The sequence below is a fragment of the Mycteria americana genome, chromosome 7, assembly GCF_035582795.1.
Source record: "Mycteria americana isolate JAX WOST 10 ecotype Jacksonville Zoo and Gardens chromosome 7, USCA_MyAme_1.0, whole genome shotgun sequence".
NCBI lineage: Eukaryota > Metazoa > Chordata > Aves > Ciconiiformes > Ciconiidae > Mycteria > Mycteria americana.
Window position 1 is genome coordinate 13,776,966 of NC_134371.1, and position 21,915 is coordinate 13,798,880.

The 21,915-nt window shown below is 47.0% G+C and overlaps 2 protein-coding genes across 3 annotated transcripts in view; both read left to right on the forward strand.

The window, feature by feature from the left end:
* LPP (LIM domain containing preferred translocation partner in lipoma) overlaps positions 1-21,915 on the forward strand; it is an 826,113-nt gene that overhangs the window by 633,089 nt on the left and 171,109 nt on the right. The gene's annotated exons all lie outside the window — the stretch shown is intronic.
* The window catches only part of TP63 (tumor protein p63), a 109,522-nt gene that overhangs the window by 68,124 nt on the left and 19,483 nt on the right, over positions 1-21,915 (forward strand). For both annotated transcript variants that reach the window (XM_075507124.1, XM_075507125.1), the window contains exons 5-8: positions 18,437-18,623; positions 20,340-20,455; positions 20,780-20,889; positions 21,173-21,309. In XM_075507124.1, coding sequence (XP_075363239.1) covers positions 18,437-18,623; positions 20,340-20,455; positions 20,780-20,889; positions 21,173-21,309 — 550 coding nt within the window. The remainder of the gene's footprint in view (positions 1-18,436; positions 18,624-20,339; positions 20,456-20,779; positions 20,890-21,172; positions 21,310-21,915) is intronic.

The window sequence follows — 21,915 nt, forward strand, 5'->3', positions numbered from 1 at the left end:
CCCTGGACCCCTCGGATCATGCCGCATCTGCAGTGTGACCCCAGCGTAACCTGCTCACTGGGGAAGTCAGCATTTCTCTGCTCCTGGGAGCAGCGGGGCTGAGCACGCAGGCAGGCACTGACTGCCAGGGAGTGGTGCAGGATGGTCAAATATTCCTGCGTGCTGGGGCTCTCCGGCTCTGTGCAGCGCGCTGCCTTCAGCCTGCCTGGCATGGCTCAGCAAGGGTGTAACAGTTCGCTCAGCCTTTTCTTTCTTTTTTTTTTTTTTTTTCCTTTTTCCACTGGCCATACCAATCTGATTACACCTTGGAGGGATCATCTGCCCCTAAAGCTTAATTAAGGAGCTCTTGTCTGACTCGTCACTGACTCACCTGCCACTGTATGAGCTCATGTCTGACTTGTCCTAGGAAGATAGTGAAATATGTCAGGCTTCTCTGAAATATAGCAGGTTTTTGTTTTATTGCACCCCTGACATTGCTGTTGGCTGCTGCAGAGGTGAACAGAAAGATGAGTGCCCCAACTTGGTTACATTTATCTAAACTTAGTCGCTCCCCATCTGGTTTTTCAAGGCACAAAGAGGCGTTTTGCTTGCACAGCTGTAGGTATGTTAGAGTTAATAAAAAAAAAAAATTAAAAATTAAATAACCTTTGAGTTTTGGCTTCAGGCAAAGTAGGCGAAATGATGTGTTTTGGAGATGAATGCTCTTGCAGGAGGCAAGATGTAGCTTGCAGGAGAACATCTGCAACCAATCCATTCTGTATGAGATGGGGCCAAGACTTGTTTGTATCTCAGTACCTGTTCAAACATGTTGTAGCACAGCAAAAAGAGGTTTTGAATGCATTGAGGAAGGGTGGGTAAGAAGGGAAAGAGACATCAAGCTGAATGTTTGCTTAATAGCTTTGATTTCTTCATTAAACTTTTAAGCACTTTAATAATTTGATTAGCTGCTTTCAGAGTACTGTAGAATCCTTTTTTTTTTTTTCTTAAAAGAAAAGAGAAAAAACCCCTACTCATCTTGGTGCTGCAAAATGAGCTTGCTTTCTGGCCTGGAGCAAATCTGGTAACCGTTTGCTACCTTTGTGTACCCACCCCGAGGACTGTCGGTGGAAGGATGTTCTGTAATACATCGATCAAAGAGTGCGCAGAGATTCAGTTACAAGGCTGACTGCCTGGACACCAGAATGCAGTTTCCCAGTCAAATGCTCCTTGCCAGCTACTCCCATCCTCTTTGTTCTGTAAGAACTGGATGTAGAATGAACATCCAGCAACTGCAGTTTGCTGAGCTTGTTTGCCTGCCTTTAATTGTGCACTTGAAATGCCTCTTTCTCAAAGCCTGTGGCAGCATAGAACAGTTATATGACTCAGGAGCAGCTGAAGTGGTGAGGTTGGTAATAGAGGTTCTCATACTGAGGTTCTCATATCATCATACTGATGGTTCTCATCATCATACTGAGCTCTGTGGTTTTATTTTTTTTTTTTAAGCCGACCCCCAAGATGCACATGCAGCTGTGTTTCTGGTTTGCACATATAACTAATGTGAGTTTTGAATGTGCAGACTGCATGTGACTGGGATCTGTTGTCAGTGGAGTGTAGCAACTGTGGCTCAGATCTTTTTTCATGTCTTATGGGCTGGATTCCTTGCTGGGGAGAACTGATTTGGGCTGAATAAGGTGGAGGATGTGAATACAGTACCTCTAAAATCCTACCAGAGGAAAGGGGCATGCATTCAAAGTGCTCTGTTCGACATGGATGGTGGTGTAATACTACCTGGGTAGTATTTTGCCAGTGCTTAAAACCAGCAGGCTACCATTTTTTTTAATTACTATTTTTATTTTTTTTCCCCCTTGCCTCGCACCAAATCCTGCTGTGACTTTGCCAAAAGTGCTTGCTTAAGCAAGGCAGCCCTGGTCATGTGCTAATGTTCTTCAAGGCCCCAACGCACAAGCGAATTAAGGAACTGCAAGATGCAGAAATGCCTGTCCTCTGCCTTTGATGTAGACAGGGCTCTTCCACCGTGCACTTGCTCATCAGAGTGAGGTTACTCTTACTCCTGTGTTGGCATGCATTTGCCAAGTCCCTAGTGACACTGAGTGCTGTTGTTCACCTGTGTTCCCTGGCCAGCTACCAGGAAGGCCTCCTACGGCTTGTCCATGCTCGGCAGGTGGACACCTATGCTAGGGATAGCCTTAGGCTCCATGCCATGCTGCATGGACTTGCCAGGCTGCGCCTAGAAAGAGAACTGCTGTGTGGTGCTGCAGCAACGGGTCGGGTTCATTAGCTCTGGCACGTTGCAACTTGAGTGTGACAGTCTGGGGGCCGTGCAGAGATGGCTTGGCCGTGTCTGAACTCCGTTCCCCTGCATGTCACACACTGGGTTAGCATACGGCGAGCCAGTAGTCCCTGCAGCTGCACTATGGGCATGCCTTTAGCAGGCCTTCAGCAAGAGTTGCAAGGCTGCTTTTGCCTTGCCCTGCAAGGAGCATCCTGACTGAGAGAGGCAGTCAGGTCTGTGTTCAGGTGCAGATTGTACCTCACCCTCCATGCTTAGGGCTTCAGACGAGGGCTTTAGGTGGCCCTCGTGTCCTTCCTTGAGTTTGCTGTGCTGGACTGCATTAAAAGCCTGACGTGTAGTTCAAGTTGCCTGAATAGGGTCTCTGTCCTGACACATTGGTGACTCATGCAATCTTCCTTTTCTGCCTTCAGAGCTGTGTTGCCGTGACACTCTTGAGCAATAGCAGAGTTCATCTGTGGAGAAATCTTCTTTTGGAGAGAGTTTCCAAAATGATTGGCTATCCAGGGTTTTGTTTGCTTGCTTCAGAGCTCCCATCCCAAAATCACCGAGAAAGGTGGCCAAAGCTACATGGTGGGAATGGCACACTCTTACTCGAGCCTTGGCTTAACTCTCCAATTTTATCCCTCTTCTGTGCAAATATTGCCTTGTCCCCAGATTCCTCCAGCCACCCCTGTACCACACATCAAAACCTCTGCTTGCTCTTTCTCTGAATTGCATGATGTAACTATGCCTCCCAGTCCACTACTGCAATGTGAAAATGGGTCCCTCTTGCTTTTGCAAGGACTTTTCAAGGAGCTAGCTCTTTGGAGAGGCAGCACATGGAGAAGCATACATCAGCCTGTGTGGGAATGGGGTGGGGGTGTTGTTTTATTTTGTTTTTTTTTCCCCTTGGCTACATGAGCAGCTAAAACCTGTGACCTACAGGAGTTGGAAGCTCCATGCAGAAAATTAGCTTAGGTTGGTGGAAGAGTTGAGATCGCATTTTTCTTGGCTAATTAAAGGATTAAAGGTGCAGAGATTTAGGGTGAACTGTCAGTGTGCTACAGAAGAGAGCCTTTGATGGTTGAATCCGACTTGAGATTAAACAAATTGCATTTAAATAAGAAATATGTGGCAACAGTTACAGCCTAGCTGGACCTCTATCATTTGCTGTCCTCCAGGGTCAGGTAGCTGGTGTGCTGTGACTAGGGCTTCTACTCCCTCATCAGGTTGCTTCTTCCCAGGTGTCTCCCTCTGGATTGTTTCTATCTGTTGCCTCCATGCTTTGTAAAACTGGGCTTATTTCTTCTCACCCAGTGCTTTGTGCAGTGGAACCCAGGCTGCTACCTTCCATGATGATGATCCCACTGCCCCTCATAGCAGTAGCGTGGTTGCATCTTTGTGGTGTGTTTTGTCATATCTCTGATCCTATTTAGGTTTGGTTTTGGGTGGTTTTTTTTTTTTCTTTTTTTGTGTCCTGGTGCTTTGCTGTCTACAACTGGAGAGCTAAATACTTGTTTGCCTGTGGACTCTTTTCTGTTGTTCAGTTGTGAAGCTGGTGGATGGAAAGAGTCTTTTGGGTTACGCTGGTAGTTTAATGGTGTCTTCCTCTACATAGTGGTGGCTGATAAATTCTGGAGGGGTAGTTAGCTTCTGCAGGTTCAAAGTCCTTGCTTTCTTTGGTGCCAGTTGATTGTCTTCAATAGGTTATACTTGCAAATGGCTTGCCAGTGTTGGTCCCAACCCTCTTCCTCCCTTCTTGTTTGGATAGCATTAAATTCAGAGTTGCTAAGGGGCTGTTTTTAAGTCATACCCTTGATAGCACTTGCAGTGGTGCAAGCTCATGAGATTCATGGTAGCTATCTCAGGACAGAGCTTGCTTTTTGAGAGGGCAGGAATTCATCTGCACAGCATTGTGCAGGGCAACAGCATGTTCTGTCCATGGAGGCTTTGCACCTTTCTCTGATGCATTATGTATGAGCTGTAAGGAAAACGGGAGTGCCGGCCAGTGTGAGCCAATAACTTCTTCTGATGTTGCAACTCTGTCTTGTTTTGCTCCATTTTGTTTTATTTCTTTTTAGGGAGGAAGGGGCTTGCCTTTAGTTACCTTCAATCCATGTAAGATTGTGAGGGGGTTTTGTTTGCTTTTTCTGTTGGGAAGATGGAGGAAATCACAAAATTGAAACTGGTGAAAAATCTGCTGGGATTCCATAATCACTCAAAAACATGGCATTACTTACTAATTGGGTGTGGTTAGTTGGGAAATCTGACTTTAAAATTATGTTTCCCAGGGAACTATTCCTGTTCTCATTGTTATCCAGTAACAAAGCCTACTTTTTGTTTGGGAAAGCAGTCTTGGTTTGAATGGGATAGGTCTTCTCACAAAGCATCTGTGGCTTGGGGTCTTCAGAACTTGCAGTTTTCAAATGAAGCAGCACAGAGGTAGCATGGTCTGCAGGGACAAAGAACTATTTGACTTTTTTCTTGGAAAGCCATCTTCAGATTGTGGTCATGAGGATTTGCATCTAAATCCACATTCATTCCTGTTATGTTTCCAGTTAGGTCATGCAGATGACATGATTATCTTTCAGTTACCAAGTGAAATAAATCAATTACTAGGTATTGAGAGACTTGCAGTAATCTGTTTCAAATAATTTATAGATCTGTAACTATGTCATGGAGCATTTCGGCAATTATTCCTGACGAGTTTACCTAGCAGGCTTGTAGATTTGCCTGTCAAGCGCATCCAGGTCCATGCAAGCTTGCTTTATGCACTTGTGCATTCTTGCTGAAACTATAAAGCAACCTAAGAATTGACTAAAACACCTGTGAATGAGGCTATGTTCAAGCCTTCCATTTCTCAGATGACATGTTACTGCACATTTTCCTTTGGCTTGCATGTCAACCGGGATGTGGTTTTCCATTCTTCTCTTGGGAGGCAGGAGATGCAAAACTGAAGATTTTGATTTCTATAAGAGGGTTAGGAAGGACTGCTGGTAACATTTCCCAAACTCATTGTCAAACCTTTCCTCCCTTTCTAAATGTTGCTCTGCAGAATGGCTGTCTTCCCTTAGCTGCTGCAGTTGTGTAGCTTCAGGGCTGCTGGCAAGCATGAGAAAAACTGGAGGAATACCCTAAGCCTGGGATGGGCTTGTTGCTCTTCCTAGCAGAGAAGATGCCACAGCACTGACCTCACTAGCTGCCCGGGGGTGAGGTGCTGCGCTCTGGAACTGGGGATGTCTCGATGGCCTGATGGCTGCAGCGGCAACACTGCTATGTTCCTCAACACGGTTCTTGACAAACTGCTTCCCACGGTATGTAGGAAAATCAAAGTCCCAGCTCAGTAAGCCACTCGAGCGAGTGCATAACCTCTAGCACGTGAATATTCCCTGTGAAATCTATTGGGTTCTGTTGGAGTCAGCAAGGCTGCTCCCATCCTTAAAGGTAGGCATCTGCTTAAACACCTTGCTGAATCATGTCTTGACTTTGAAAGTAGGCTCAGGAGAAACCACATCAGTTGACTCAAGGACTGTGCTTAGCTAGGTCATTGAGGATGGAAGGAAAGGGCTGGGAGAGAGGAGGATCGGCGTAAAATACAGATCCCAGAACCTTGCAAATGCTGGTAATAGCTAGTGACTGTGTTCCTGTCTGACTTTCTTGCCATTCATCCAAAAGCTTAATTGTATGAATAAAAGGTTTAAAGGTTTGACTTAGTCACCATTCATCCTAAGTATGCTGGAGCTGCTGCCATGCTTTATTGATCTAGCTTAGATCTGAGTTACTGCATCTTTATGTTCTCAGTAAAACTATGACTTGCTCAGTTAGGTGTGATTTTTTTTTTTTTTTTGTGTCTTTCCTAATCCTTATGTTTTCTCTCTGACTCAGAACTAGAGTATGGGTCGGCAAACAAGAAAACAGAAGGATGCTTGTAGAAATGGTTTGGTTCAGTTTGGATTGTCTGCCTCCTCCTCCTCGGAGAGGCCCCTTATCAGATGGTTTTCATATGGAGGAAGAAAATTTGTCCCTGCTTGGTATCTGTGTGTTAGGTTGCCTTGCTCACTGTCCTGGCCAGAAAACCTTTGCTGGCTTTTCACTTTAATTATCAATGAAATGCTCTGCAAGCAGGAGGACAATATTTGCATAGATGTAATTCTGGAAATTGAGCGTAATGTGATCAGGAAATGGGACAGGCCCTGGCTGTTATCATGGAAGAGACTTGCTGGTACCTGCACTTTGTTTCAAATGTAATAAGATCTGACTCAGGAAAGTTTCCTGGATGTTAATAGAGAAAACTCAATGCCCTTTTGGCAAGGGACTCATGCTAACCTTTCTGCATGGGAACAAAAGAGATTTCTTGCAAATTCGTAAACCTATTCTGAAAGGGCTGCCCACAGTACGCTGAAGATTTAGAGAGGGAAATGGTCTCCCTCAGAGCAGAAAAGCAGGGGTGTGCGTGTGTGTGTTCAGGACTTTCTTTTTCTGAGATAGAAGCCAAGGAACAAGGCGCTTGTGTGCGCTGCCAGTGAAATCTCAGCGGGAAGACATGATGCTACTTGCAAGGTATGCACAAGACAAGACCAGAGGCGCCGCAGTGCTTGATTATTGTCAAGGGCTCAGTTGGAACTTGCCTTTGCTCTTTGGCCTGCAGCATTTATGTAGAAATTGGGGACGCTGCTGCTTGCTTCCAAAGCTTTGCCTTGATGGGTCCTGCCCACATCTTAGGCGGGGAGGAAGGGGGGGGGGGCTCAGAGCCTATGAAGTAAACAGGAAAATTACTCACCTTAATGATGCATTTCACTGGCACTGCTGCTTTGAGAGCCTGTCAGATTTAATACTTTCTGTCTTTCCTCCCATCACCTCCCATAGATGTGATTAATACTTTATTAGAAGGATGAAGTGGAGAGGTATCTGTACTTTCCCTCAGGTGGAATAAACAGGGGGAAAGGAAGGTGAGTAGGAGAGAAAGGGGATCACCTTTTTCCATCAGAGCCATTCAGTCTTTGTTGAGAGCACACATACAGAAGAGAGCTCGTTGACTAACTTGGTTGGTGGCCCCTTATTCTATCGAAGTGTTCGAGTTCACAGCTGAGATCGTTGACCTCCCAGTTAGCTGCCAGCCCTGCTCCATGGGGTGCAGTGGCTGGTTCCCCACTCGAGGGACAGCCAGGGAACAGTCCTGCACTTGGTCACAGCATGACATTGAAGTAGGCATGCCCAGCCAAGAAAATACCCGCGCGGTCATCAACCTGCTCAAATGGCTTAGTTCATTGTAGCGGCAGAGTGTCTTGCTCTTTGCTCGGGAAAGACCTAATGTGTTTTGGCTGTGGATTTTAGTATAGGTAATAAAACACACGTTTCACAGGGGGTGGTCGCAGATGTTTTCACGTTTTCCAAGCGGGGCTGGGCTGTGGTGTCCCAGAGCTCTCACACTGGCTCTGTTTGACCTGTGTCTTTGGATGGAAACTTTGGATGAAGAAAAGAGCTACAGAGGGCTTCTATGGGAGAGCCTTGAGCTGTCACGTGCACAAATTCAGGATCTGAAGGTGTGTGGTGCACCATCTGAGGAGGCAGGAGTGCTCAGCCAGACCTGCCAGCTTTCCCTCTGGGTGAATGTTGCTGAGAACTGCCCCCTTAGAAATAAATCTGGCATCCCTTGCTTGCGTTGAATCACACGCTGTCTGAAGATGTCCCGCAGTTTGTGTCAGTAATGCGCTCACCAGCAGGAGGGTTGTTGCTGGGCCATCTGGAATGAGTAGGGAAGGTGATCCTCCACATGGGTTATGGGGGAACAAAAGAGGGATCTCTTTTATGGCCACGTGCACAAGGCTTAATAGGTAACAGGAGTCCAACTATGTCTTCAATAGCATTTTAGGAAGGCAAGGAAAAAATACAAATCATTGCTATGTGAACTTCTTCAGGGGTTATTTGTCCTTTAAGTAGAGTTCATTGAATCTAAACCCTAAGTCAAGAAAGAGTAAACAGGAAAGAAAATGTATCTGGGAAAAAGTGTTAAGTATGAGAGATCAGAAGACATTAAACCTGGGTTTAGCTTTGAATCGCTTGACTTTTCGCTCATGTAGCTGCTTATCAGAATGAGAGTATGCAAAGACAACCAGCTTGCATCTCCTCTGAGCCTGTCAGTGACCCAACTAGGAAGATGGGCCCGTATTTGACACATACTCTTATCCTTGCAATATGCTGACCCTGTGGCATTTTGCAAGGAGGTCAGCTCTTTGGCATGAGCCAGAATTTGGGTGGAAATGTGTCACCATCTAGCAAAGTGTCCTGCTTTCCAGGGTGTTGAATGGCTGGTGCAGTCTGTGGCAGAGTGCCTGATACCTCCAGGTCTGACTCTGCCCCGAAATTGCAGGCTTGGGATGTTGCTGATTGGAAAGACTATGTTGCCAGAACAACTTCATTGTGTGGGGCTTTTTTGGAGTTGTGGGTTTGTTTTTTTTTTTTTTTTTTTGGGGGGGGGGGGGGGGGGGGCTTTGTTTTGTTTTGGGTTGGTTTTTTTTTTTTTTTAACATGTTCTCTTGTCTAGCTTGGCTTTCCTCTGCTGTAAGAGATACAGTACTAACAACTCATTTAATTTCCTCTGAGATATTCATGAAATCCCCTTATTGTCAGATGAGGGAATTAAAAAGAGTTTTGGAGTTAGGTCTTGCATCTGGCATTTCCTTGTACCCTGCTTCCTGTGTGGAGCTATCTATCTGAACCTGTGACTGTATCCCAAATTGCTGAACACCCAAAGCATACATCTATTCTCTAGAGGGCTGCAAGGCTTAACCCGCTTCTCTGGGACTCTTACAGCTGACTCATGTTGATGAAACCAGGCTGGATTTGGTGGGAGAAGGCTTATTTTGGAGAGCTTTAGGATTTTTGCTTTGCCATTTGCTTATCTTAATTGAGCATGCACAGAAACAATCAGTAGGGACAACCTCTATGTGCTGCTGTGGTTCTTCCCTCCTTGTGGTTGAGTTCATCACCCTTTGACTTTCAGCGAGGGACAAAAGTGACTGGGAGATGCACTAAAAGTTGGTGTCTGATTACTCCAGACAATGTTTCCTCTGGCTGGTTAGAGTTTTTGGAGTTTGGCTGGTGGGATGGAGCATGGTGGAACATGCAGACTTGAAAGAAGTGAGATCTGGAAGGCTAATAGGAAGCATATAGCAGCCTTCCTCTTTGATTGAACCTGAAACAGATGATTGTAAGAAGATTTAATCCCCCGCGCCAAGCTAGGAGGAGGTTTGAAATGGCTAACCTAGGCTTTACTTAAAGCAGTCCATGAGCAGAACAGGCTCTGGTGCTCAATATGAGGCTGATGTTGTGCACGAGTCAGAAGCAGTATGTGGTGGGGTGGGGTGGGTTTGCTGGCGGGAGCCCGGATATGTTCTTTCCAGTTCATTTCTGGAGTCCCTTATAAGAAAATTCGGGTTTCCTTTAAAATACAAATTGAATCAGACCTTTCTTAAGTCCAGGTTTGGCTTCACAAATGCCCTTACGCAGAAGCAGACCAGCTTAAGCAGGTGGCAGTTAACAGTGCTGCCAAAAGTTAAGCATATGCTGAAGTTTTTTTTTTTCTAAATCAACTCTTGGAGGTTTTTACCTGCGGCTTTTGTGAATATGTTCTGGTGTAATGAGTGGAATTGGCTGGAAGGATTATTGCTGGTTATGTCACTGTGATGGTCTCTAGCTGGTGTGATACTTGGTGTCATACTAATCAACTTACAGTTTAATGTAAACACACGTGGTCATGTATGTACACTCGCTTGCATTACCTGCAAGCAGGTGCATGTATTTTATATAGATGCAAATACTTGTACCTTCAGTGTAGCACTTCATTTGCAGTGGGTTCCACTCCTGCTAGGAGGATGTGAAGCAGCTGAGTGTGTTTGAGGATAGTGGAGCTGTGAAAGGAGGGAAGAAATGCAATGAAGTTGTACATGGAGCTTCTTCTGCATTCACTATAATGATTAAAAATCTTGCTGTCAAATTTTGACTCACTAATTAACGTTCAGCAATTGAAGCTGATGTTTTTCAATTCCAATTTTAACTAATATTTTAGTCTTTGTTTACTCCTCACTGTTCTGCCAAAGGTTAACACTTCATAGCCTTTAGGTGAGTTTGAGTAGTATGAGAGTGGGCTTCCACAGTGTATGTTTCTGTGTTGTATCTTCTTTGCTAGTCAAACGGGTTGCTTATGTTGTTGTGCATTTGTAATACAGAAGACACTGGGAGACCTAGATATCAACTTGAGAGTCTGAGAGTTGAACAGGATAAAAAGAGCCTGTGTCCAGCGCCGTCCCCCCCCCCAACCCCAACAAAACCCAAACCAAAACAAAAACCAGTACTTGAAGTATAACAATGCAGCATGAGGCCCCATGCATGGGAGGCTTTTTTTGCAAAATCATCCTAAAGAAAAGTCCTTTGAGGAAGGAGATACACGCAGTATTTTATTGATGGCCTGTAAATTGACAGTGTTAATGTCTGTTAATTGGCAGAGCCTATGAAAATAACATCACAGGGATGTGCAGAGTCGTGAGCTGGGAGACACTCTGACCCTATGGAAATCAGTGCAGCGTTCAGAGCCTGGTACGCTTGCAAAGCATGTGTGCTTTGGCCTGTTACATTGCATCAGAGGGAACCATGCGATGTTCAGGATAATTCTTGGGTGTTTTGTGTATGTGTGTAAACTTGTGTTTGCAAGAAGGTATCTGAGAGTGTACCTCAGATTTTGGGTAATAACATAAAATAAATGCTCCCTGTGGAAGCTACTTCATTCAGTAGAAAATTCCCACGTTATTTTTGTAATGTGGGATCCCGCGATCAGTGGGCACCCACTGCAACCCACAGGGGAAGATGTCGTTCAGCACTGGCTCAGCTTTGGCTTTCAGCACGTTTGCTCTTGTTTCATACCTTCACCTCACTTGCAAAATTTCCTGTGCAAAGTAGCCTATCAGAAATGCAAATTACTAGACATTGTTAGCATCTGAAACTTACTTGGTACTGCTAAAGTTTCAGTTTAGAAACTGGCAGAGAAGCTGGATATAATGCACGAGCAGAGTGTGAGCTGAGTACACAAGGTAAGGTCATTTGACTAGAGAAGTCTTATGGTTTTGGATTTTAAAGAAATTAGCTTCAAAAAGACTTTAAAAAATAAAATAGACTAGCAAAGGAAGAGAACTTAAGCAACAAAATCAAATAGTAAAGCCTTCCTTTACAGCCATCACTTTGTATCAAAGAAAAAAAATGCATAAAATAATTCCCAGCTTGCCTCTGAAGTTTTCCATCAGGGTTTTTTTCTCTTGAAACAGGATACTTTTCAGGTAATTCTTTTTTTGGTTTTTTTTTTCATTTAAAAAAAAAAGTGTTTTCAAGCCAAACCTCAGAGGTCTTCATTTGTTGATGAAATGTCTCCAGATATGAAACTGAAATGTAAAAGCCCTCAGATGTGAAGTTTTCAAATTTACAACTGTTCCACAGTGCAAAAGTAGTATGGGAAAATATCAGTGTTATTTCTGTTGCCATTGTGGCTTTGCTGACAACGTTAGGTGGGAGTATTCCTAAAGCAGATAATACAGCCTAAAGGTAGTTTTGAATTCAAATCTCTGGGGAGCCTCAAGTGAGAGGCTGAAGTATTGTCACATGAACGAACGATCTCATTTTCCTAAAGATGGGAGAATCTAGCGGATGCTCCGAATTCAGTATTTTGGGGAATTTCAGGCGGTCTCCTACAGCATGACCACTTGTGCGTGTCCCTGTGCACACTCTGCTCAGCCCGCTTCAGCACTGTCCTCTGAGACGGGCTGCATGGCTGGGGATGAGTCTTTGTGGGGTGGTGGTGGGGGACTGGACGGGAGTGCAGCGCAGAGGAAATCGAAGGGGGGAACACGGAGCTGGCGCTCTCGGCCAAGGCGAGTAGGTGGTTGTGAACGCTTTTCTCTCCGGCTTCTTTCACCGTTGTGAATAAACTGCTTTTCTCTCCCATTGCATCGCGCGATAGCACAACCCAGGAGCCGTGCCAGCTGAGCCGAGCGCCAGCGTCCCGTTTCAGCGGCTTGGTGGGCAGCACCGCTTCTCCCAAGCCCCTGCCCGCGGCTGAGCCCCGCGGCTAGCCGCAGCCGGGGGGCAGAGGGCGAGCGGCTCGGCCGCGGGGCTGCACGCAGGGAGGGGATCCGGCACACCAGGCACCGTCCCGCTGAATCCTTGTCCGCAGGCTACGTTTCTCCGTTCTCCTCCCTGCCACCCCTCCCCTTCCCCGTTTACCTAAGCAGGTCAACACACACATATTATATAGATTTTTTTTTTATTTTTTTTTTTCATTAAGGTTTCCAAGGTGCAGCATCAGCTGCCATCGGCGTCCGGTCCGGCGTTGGCAGCGCCGCCTGCCCCGGGGCAGCGCGGAGCTGCCCCGACATGCTCCTGCCGCTTCTCCCGTTTCTCTTGCGGTTTTCGTGGCGCTGGCGCTGCTCGTCCCCACGCAGCTCGTGGGTCGCGTCCCCTCCTCCCCCTCCCCCCCGCCGTCCCCTCCGCGCTGCCGGCCGGGGGGACGCGGGGCCCACCTGCCTGATGTCAACATCTCGGAGGGTGAGGCCGGGGAGGAATGTGCCGCTCCCAGCCCGGCGCAGGTAATTAATCCCTGCGACTGACAGGTGGCAACAGGCGGCCCTTGGCTGCGGCTCCTGGGGAAAAGCGCTCGGAGGAAGGATTTTAATAGCTCGTCAGCACCCTCCGTGCGCGCCGGGCGAGGCGCGGGACGCGCGGGGACGGGGAGGGGGCAGAGGAGCTCAAGGGGAAAACGAAGTTGAAGTCGCTGCAAAGGCGGGCGCCCCTGGGTGAATCGCTGCCCTTCCCCAAGGGGGAAAAGCGGGTGACGTGGTTTTTCCTTTGCCCCGGGGCGGAGAAGTTTGATAAATGTCTGCAAAGCGCTTGTGGGGCTGTGTCAGCACCGCCTGCCGCTCCCGTCCTCCCCGGCCGTCGCATGGTGGTTTCCCCGTCAGGCCGGGGATGCTCTCGGGCGCATCTCGCTGGTGCGGTGGGCTGAGAGTCTGGGGGTTGTCATCACTCGTGGTGGATCTGCAGGCACGTCGGGGCTGACGATCGCTGGGACGTATCTGTCGTGCCCGTGGTTTGAATGTCTGCTATGTCCACTAGCAGCAACCTGTCTGCTTTTCTCTGGAGTCGGGTGAGATAGAGGACCTCAAACTGGAGCCACAACAAGTCAGCTAGTAAGCGGTGGGGTTAAGGTTATGCTGAGCTGAAGGTTAAATCTAGCAGGAGACGTCCATGTCCGCTGCACTCCTGGTAGAGCTCTTCTTGGGCTTCCCTGCTGAGCGTCCTCTGGGTACAAGTCAGTTGCTAAGAGCCTGTGTGCATGTGCACACGTGTATCTGGTGTCCCCCCCATGCCCCCAACAGTTTTTTGTGAATGAAAAGTTAAATCACTGTTCATCAAAGCAAAAGCATTTAAGGTGCATGCATAAATCTCAATTTTTATTCTTAGTAGGTAACTTCCTTTCTTCCCATTGCCTTCTTTCTCCTAAAGGAATAAACCTTATGCAGGTGATTTCCTATTTCTTTGCGACTCCTTGTTCTCATCTGCAAATTCTTTGGTGCAAGTAAATGTTGCTTTCCCACTCTTCTAACCTGTTCTTTTTTCCCCTTCTTGGAGTTAGTTTGATAGGGGAGAAAGCACAGCTGACCAATGGCTTTGAAAACGTCAAGTAAAATGGATCTAGTGTTTAACTGAGTTGAACTAAAACGTGACTTACTGAAAGAAGTTTGCAAAAGATTTGAAAGACATCTTGATCTGAGCAGAAGGTGCTCAGGGAGCTGTCACGCCGTAAGCCAGCCCCTGGGATCACCTTCAAGTTGACATCCGTCAGCATTCACAGAGCTGGCTGAACCTTGCTCCTTTTAAAGACTTAGGGGCTGTAATCCCTCGGCTAGATCAGACAGTGAGACTGGTGTTAGAGGTAGATTTCCAAGTACTAGTTTGTACTTGGGGGATTTTGCTGCATCAGAGTTTTGCAGGGGAATTGAATGCTCAGTGAAAATCCATTGCAGCTTGTATTGCACCCAGCACTTACTTCCAGGAGACTTCTGTCCTTTCTAGCAAAATTTCTCTATTTGAGAGGTGAAAAGTGTTTTGTTTTCTCCTTTAAACCCTCTGTTGACACACCTTCTGGAGAAGGGGCTTGCTGAGAAATCAGACGGGTGTTGCCTGATGGTAGCTGGCGTGTGTGTATTGTGATACTGAATTACCAGCCAGGGTGCCAAGAGTGGGTAATAGAGTATGTCTGCACAGGCAGGTGGGGAGGGCAGGGCTGCAGGCGCTGGAATGTTTTCTTCTTTCCTTTTAAAACATATTATTAAGCAAAAAGCTAAATTCACTGTTGTTCTTAGTAATCTCTTAAAGTCTGCTTATTTGGGCATGACGTGCAGCACTCGAACCCCAAAGAAGAGTCTGAGCCAAAGCTCTTTCCTCTCCCTCTTGAACGGATAACACGTCGCCAGGCTCCGCTCTTTTGTTTTAAATAACTTTCTGGTCCACTCATCTGGTAGAAGTGGTGTTCACACTCCTCAGGCTGTTGGCGCAGCTTTTGTTCCTGCTGCTAAATCATGCCTACTGTCATCTCACTAAAGGACAGGCTTGTTGATTGGGTCAAGCTCATTTTTGGTATTTTTGCTCCTAATTAATTTAATTTTCCTACACTGGCAAGCAACAGAAATGCATTGATTAATAATTATGCTCTGGATTTCTGGGAATTGCTGGTCTCATGGTTTTATCCCTCATACAGTAAGTGTCCGTCAGTTCCTGTAGCAAAATGGTGGGCAGGGGGGCTGTCACCTTCTGCGAGGTGGGGTAGTTTGGGGACCACTGGGGAGGGGCACCTGTGCCGAGAGGGGTGACCCTTGCTTGCAGGCACTCTCTGAATGCACAGACAGCTCCTGCCCCGAGGTGTTTTTCTGATGCTTATTTGCTTTGAAATCTATATACAATATCCTGTCGTGCTCCGAGGATATAGCTATTATCACTGATCTAGTATGAAGTCACTGTGACCTAGTTGTTCGCATCTGTTTATGCCAATAGATGGCGGGGCGTCAGGTTACCCACGGTTGCAGCAAAGTTGGCAGGGTGGGGAACTCGGGCCCCTTACTGACTGACAGCAGGTACCCCGTGGACAGATTTACACCGGTGTTAAATGACCGGCCGCTCAGCGGTTGCACACTCACAGGCGGCTGTGCCCGAGGTAGATGTGAAATCATGGTGATGTGCCACAGCCCCGAGCCCTGTGTAGTGCCCATGAGGTTTCAACTCCTCTTGCAATCGGGTAACAAAAAGGCGGCGCAGCCTTCCTGCCATCTCATCTGCCTCTGCTGGGTGCTGCTGCTTGCCTGCCCGTGCCCTGATCGTGTCCCGAAGCAGAGGTGGGCTTCTGGTCACCCTTCTTCTCTGACATGCCAAGTTCAAGGTGTTGGCCAGAGCCTGGAGCTCTGGAGTCTGCCCCATGTTTTGGGGACATATATATATATTTCCTTGTTGGACAGGCTTGTTCATCATAACGCATTAGCCCATGGCTCTGTGCTTTCTGTGAATTTAAGCTGCAGGTCCGATGCTTTCCTTGCTGGTTGTAGCCAAAGGGTTCTGACAGTTGGGGTGCTGAAGGGTGGACGAGGAGCAGATCCCTTCCTTTGCTGGCAGAGGGGCCACACCGTTTGACCTGGAGCCTCGGTATTCATGCTGCTGTTGGGCACCTCTCCTGTCCTTCTGAAAGCAGTGATTCCCGCCCCCCCCCCCCCCCCCCCCTTGTTGTAACCTCAGCTTTCTGTCTTTGAAGATATTATACATAAAATTACAGTCAACACCAACACTCCTGATCTGTGACCGAGGGGCGTGTATCTCCTTCCATTTGTTCAATTCTCCAAATGCCTGCAGACACCAGACACGTTGGCTCCTGGAGTGCGCTGTGCCCTCCCTGCGCCATCACACTTCCATATTTATGCTTTCGTTTCTGCCCACCGCCTTTGGGTGCCCAATGTCTTTACACTTCAGTGATGTTAAGGCATCCAAGCGATTAGCTGGCTTTTTGAGATTTTTGAGGCTTTCTGTCCTTGAAACCTTCACAATGCTATTAGCAAACTGATGTGTTGAGGGAAACAATGCTTTCTAAATTTTATTCCTCGTTCAAATAGAACTGATTCTTTTCCTGCCACTTGAGATGAAAAGACAACATAGTGAGCTCACCCTTACCTTCAGTAAGGAATTGCTTTTTAATTAAAAAACAATAAGGAATTTCAGGTTAAAAAGATGTATGATATAAATCACCATCTAGATCTGTTTCGCAACTTTTTTTGTAATTGTTTGGCATGTTCCCCATTTCCGCGGGCTGGGTAAATCCTTTGTGGGTTTAATCTCTAGCCTGCAGGCACATAAAATACATTGCACAATTTGGCCTTTGCATTTTAAATAATTCTTTTTCCTTAGCTTCGATACCCATAGCATCTTCTGCCATATGGCAGGGTGGCATTGAGTAAGGAGGGAAGGGACCAGCTTGGCTTATTTTTAATCCCCCTCTCCTCCCTGGTGTCTCTCTCCCAACTTTGGTTTTTCCTATGTTAGCAATATGTACACTTTGAAATGCAAATAATCCCTGAATATTGCTAGCTAAACCTTCTGTTGCCACGTCACCTGCCACCCACCCATGCGTGCGCCGGCTCTTCCCATCCCAGCACGGTGGATGGCCACATCGTGCTCTCGACCTGTATGAACCTGTCAGTGCTCTGTTTGAACAGTTGGGACCAGGGCTGTGTTGGCCATGGCTGCTAGAGATGTTTTTTGAGAAAACAACCACCTTGGGGCTTTCACTTTTCTTTCTCTGCAAGAACCAAAGAGATGGAAGTGGGGAAATGCCAGCAATTCCTGTGGGTTACGTGGTTAGAGTTACTGGGAGAGCTCTGCGTTCGCAAATGCCTGAGCACCAGGAGAAAACTGAATGCCTCTGGAGTGGGGTACTGATGAAAACTGCCGTATTTTGAGAGAATTTTGAAAGAAACTTGTACAGCAGAGGAGACTGGAGAGTCTCCTTCGTGGAGGACTTCCAGAAAAATGGGTTCAGGTTACACTGTACTGAACCACGTAAGAGTTTCCTTGCAACTATTCCTGCTAAGCACTTGTCCTTATTTCAGTGAGGGTTTTTGAACAGAAACCAATGACTTCAGCCCATGCCTCAATGTTTTGCTGAGTAAAGCTTTCCAGATGTGACCACACTTCAGGAAAACGCTGCACCAGCGTTACTGCTTTGGTGGGGAACAAAAGAGGGAATCTAATATGCTCCAAATCAGCACGGTGAATAAGAGTATCTTGTTCTGCTCCAGGTGTTCCTTGCACACGCCAGGACAGTCACAGCCTCCCTTTTGGAGCCAGCTCCTGGGTTGTGCTCTAGGTCCCACTGTGGACCTGGTCTTTGGGCTGTTCAACACTTCTGAGCTTTGATTATTTAAAAAAAAAATAAAAAAATCTGTATTTTATTTTTTACCTCTTTTGGCGACATAATGCTTTGAGTTTAGAAGTGTGGAGATTGCTACAGAGGTGGTCAGCAGAGGTGCGAGATGCTTTTAGAAGACGACTGAAACATCAGATTTGGCACAACTCGCAAATTGGTCAGGGTCTTGCTTTCAAGTACTGTTCAATTCCAAGGTTCATGTTTTTATTTCACCCCTCTGCAAAAGTAGGAGGGCTCCGTACAAAACAGGATGAAACACTTTGTGTGTGGTTTCCAGTGCTTCCAGGATTACACTATGTTGTGAAAAGAACAGTGTCCATTTTGTTAGGTGGGTAATGCATGGCCGTTGGAAGAGGAGGTATGTGCCCAAGAGAAATAAAGACTGTATTTGTTCATGCAAAAGCAGTGCTCTTTATCTGAAGATTTTTGCCTTTGGGAAAACTAAGCTGTACATTTATACTCTGCTATTCTAAAACAAGTAAAGGTCTAGGGTTTTTGCCGCTTGTCTGGAAGTGTGGCTGTTGTGTGAACAAATGCAATGTGCATGCAGTAGCTGGTGCATTCAGCTACGTGTGCAAACCCATCTCCATCCTTCTGGCATGCCTCTACCTCTAGCTGAACATCCTGACTCTCTCTTGCTCTTTTCCCCCGTCCAGTATTCCACCGAACTGAAAAAGCTGTACTGCCAGATTGCCAAGACATGTCCCATCCAGATCAAAGTGATGACCCCGCCGCCTCAGGGAGCCGTTATCAGGGCTATGCCAGTCTACAAGAAAGCTGAACATGTCACCGAAGTGGTCAAACGCTGCCCAAACCATGAGCTGAGCCGGGAGTTCAACGAGGGTAAGGAGGGCAGTGCTTTGCTGGCAGTCCCTCTCTAAAGCTGCTTGGCTGATGAGTGGCTGGTGCCGGGATTTGACAGCAGCTTCGTAGCAAACCCGCTGGAAGCAGACCTCCCTGCAACGTCTTGTGCAGCTTTTTATTTCCTGGGCTTAGCAGGAAGCTTCATACTATACTTTAGCTGTCCCTGTGCAAGCATGTCCTTGGGAAGAAAGCACCGAAATAAACCTCACGCCTGCCCAGGTTGGATGGTGTCTGTCCCCATAGCAGGCAGTGCCCTTCTGGCAGCCTTTCCCTGCTCCACTTTTGCTCCCGCAATGAGAAGCAGCTGTTCTTGTGCTCAGGAATGAGCTTCCATGTCGCTGGGACAGGGATCTAGTAACAGGATGCAATATCATCTCCAGTCCTTAATCCACACCTCAAAGACGGAGGGGCTGTTTATCTCTAGCAGGATAATGCGAAGTGCCAGCATCAACTGTAGGCAACCTTCCTGTACATTTAACGCTATCAGTTCAGTATTAATGTTTTAATCTTTTACTTGCCTCTCCTCATGTTAGTGAAGCAGCAGCTGTTTTAAAAATGTCGTGGGGTTTTCTGCAAACTCATGGGCTGGGCTCTGTTTTGCCTTGGCCGCTTAAGTTCACATAAGTTCAGATGAGCATCTGTTTTATTCTACATGCATTATTTATCTCCTACTGTAAAAAAACCCGGTTGGTGTCAGTTAGCAGGATGTCTCAGGAGCCTGGATCCCTTTGCTGGTTACAATGCAGCCAGCTAGACAAGCCCAAAAATAAGCAAGGACTTTGGAGTGTAAACTCAGAGTGGAACGAGACAGTTCTTTGAAACAGTTTTTCATATTAGAAAGTGCTTTTCTGACAGAACTGGATATTTTGATTGTTGATACCTGCTTCAGTGATGGAGTTTTAAGAAAGAAAAAACCTAAAACTAAATTCTTATTCTGAAAGAATTATTTCTCTAGAAATACGCTGTATTTCGAGTAAGAAATGAACAGTTCAAAGACAAAACAAATTCTTTGGATGAACTCACAACAGGCTTCTCTCCTCAGAATTTAGTTGTATATTGTAGAAACACTGAAGAAAATTTGCAGGAAGGAAACTGCTTTTTAAAATTATTGGAAAGGGATCTAGAGACAAAGAAGATCATGTTCCCTTCTGCTGCTGCTGTAAGCAAGCATGATTTTTCAAGTTGACCATTAATTAAATGCATATTTCTCCTGCTGCTTGAATCTTTTTTGGCTCCTTAGGATCAAGACTGATGGGAGGGAACAGAAGAGGGCTAGCAGTTGATGGGGAAAAGAGTAGGGATTGAGGCCTGAAGGAATTTGCTTTGTGTACACATTAGGGGGAGGAAAAGAAAGGCTTTCAGCCAGTGTGAAAATCCACATGGAGTTATCTGCTCAAAGAGTTGCTGTGAGCTGTCATTCAGTTGATGTTTGGGCTCGCTTAGTCTGGGATCTTGGGAAGCCGGTGTTCAAGTTTACTCACAAGTGTCCACCGTGAGCTTGAGAAAAGTCTGCGTTGCCGTTCGTGTCTGGCAGTGGGCAGAAGGGATGCTTTAAGGGCTGGGAGGCACGTGTGTGCTCTGATAGACCTCTGGGGCCAGGTGCGGGGGTTTCCCTTGGTGGAAGATCTTGCTGCCCTGCGCGTGAGCTTGCTTCACTGAACAGTCTCTTGTTTTTTTGTCATCTTGCCCTTGCAGGGCAGATTGCACCTCCCAGCCACCTGATCAGGGTGGAAGGGAACAGCCATGCCCAGTATGTAGAAGACCCCATCACCGGGAGGCAGAGTGTGCTGGTCCCCTACGAGCCTCCCCAGGTACGTTGTGAGCTCAGGGTGGTGGCATCCCAGCACACAAAGGGGTGGGGGTTGTAACCCTCGTCAAAGGAGTCAGGATATTGTGCTTCCCCCATCCTCATCACAGTGAATCCCTTCTTCCTCTTTGTCAGAAATGAGCTTTTAAACACCCTCTTTATCCCTTGAGGGCAGGAGTTCTTCATTTCTTTTAAGGAAGCCTTGTGGTGGGGCCTATTTCATGCTAGTCTGATTGTAGCACAGCTGTGGGAGTACAAAAGGAGAGCCTGGAAAAAGCAGAGCTTTGCATCCACCATCTCTTCTGCTCATCCCCTTTGTCTCATCCAGGTTGGTACGGAGTTCACGACAGTCTTGTACAACTTCATGTGTAACAGTAGCTGCGTGGGAGGGATGAACCGTCGCCCGATCCTCATCATTGTGACACTGGAAACCAGAGAGTAAGCAGTGCATCACGAGTGTACGCCTTTGCTGGAGAGGTGGCCTTCTGGCTCCTCTTCTACTCAGGGAAGCATTGCATATCCTTAGGGACAGTTCGATACAAGAGGCCATAGGATATTTTTCAAATCTTTGCATGTGGGAGTTGTCCAACACCTGGGACATCCTGACTGGGAAATGGGAAATTTGGGTTTGTCTGTGCATAGTCTGGTGTGAAGTTGAGGGATGCTGCTGGCCCCCATCTGAGCTGGCAGCTGACGTTTCCTCTTTCACTTCTCTTCTCAGTGGGCAAGTCTTGGGCCGCCGATGTTTCGAAGCCCGCATTTGCGCTTGCCCAGGCAGAGATCGCAAAGCAGACGAGGACAGCATCCGCAAGCAGCAAGTCTCCGACAGCACAAAGAATGGTGATGGTACGAAGCGCCGTAAGTAGCTGGCAGAGCTGGGCAGATTGCAGATTGTGCTGTCACTGGGTGCAGGTGTGACCCCGGTGCTTGTGCCGCGGGGACAGAGCAGTGCTGTGCATGGGCTTGGGGGCAGGAGGGCATTAGGCATCTGTTCTCCCAGGCTGAATCAGCCTGAAAAATGAGCTGGTGTTCACAAAACAGCATTTGACAATCTGGGTTTGCGGGCTCCCTTGCAGCACTGCCTGTGTTAGATTAGACCCCCAGCAGTGGCTGGAGGGGGTGTTTATTTGCCACCCTCAAGGTACACAGCTGGGACTCTGTAACCACTTTTTGAACCTTTACTGCTTGTTTGGGACTATGCTGTCATTCTCTGCTCCCTCTAGCCAGTGTCTTGTGCTGTGGCATGTGTCTTCCAGCCACAGGGGTCTAGATTAAGCCTGCACGTAAACCCTGTTGTGCATCAGAGGTGCTCTGGCAGGTGGCCTCTCTCTGTGCTCTAAGGATTGCAACGTGCTCACAGCTTTGGTTTTCCGCGTATTCTCAGTGATGGCACTAGGCTGAACAGCAAGGCAGCAGGTTTTAACAGGAGGCGGATTGGAGGGGGGCTTTGTTTTTGCCGTGAAT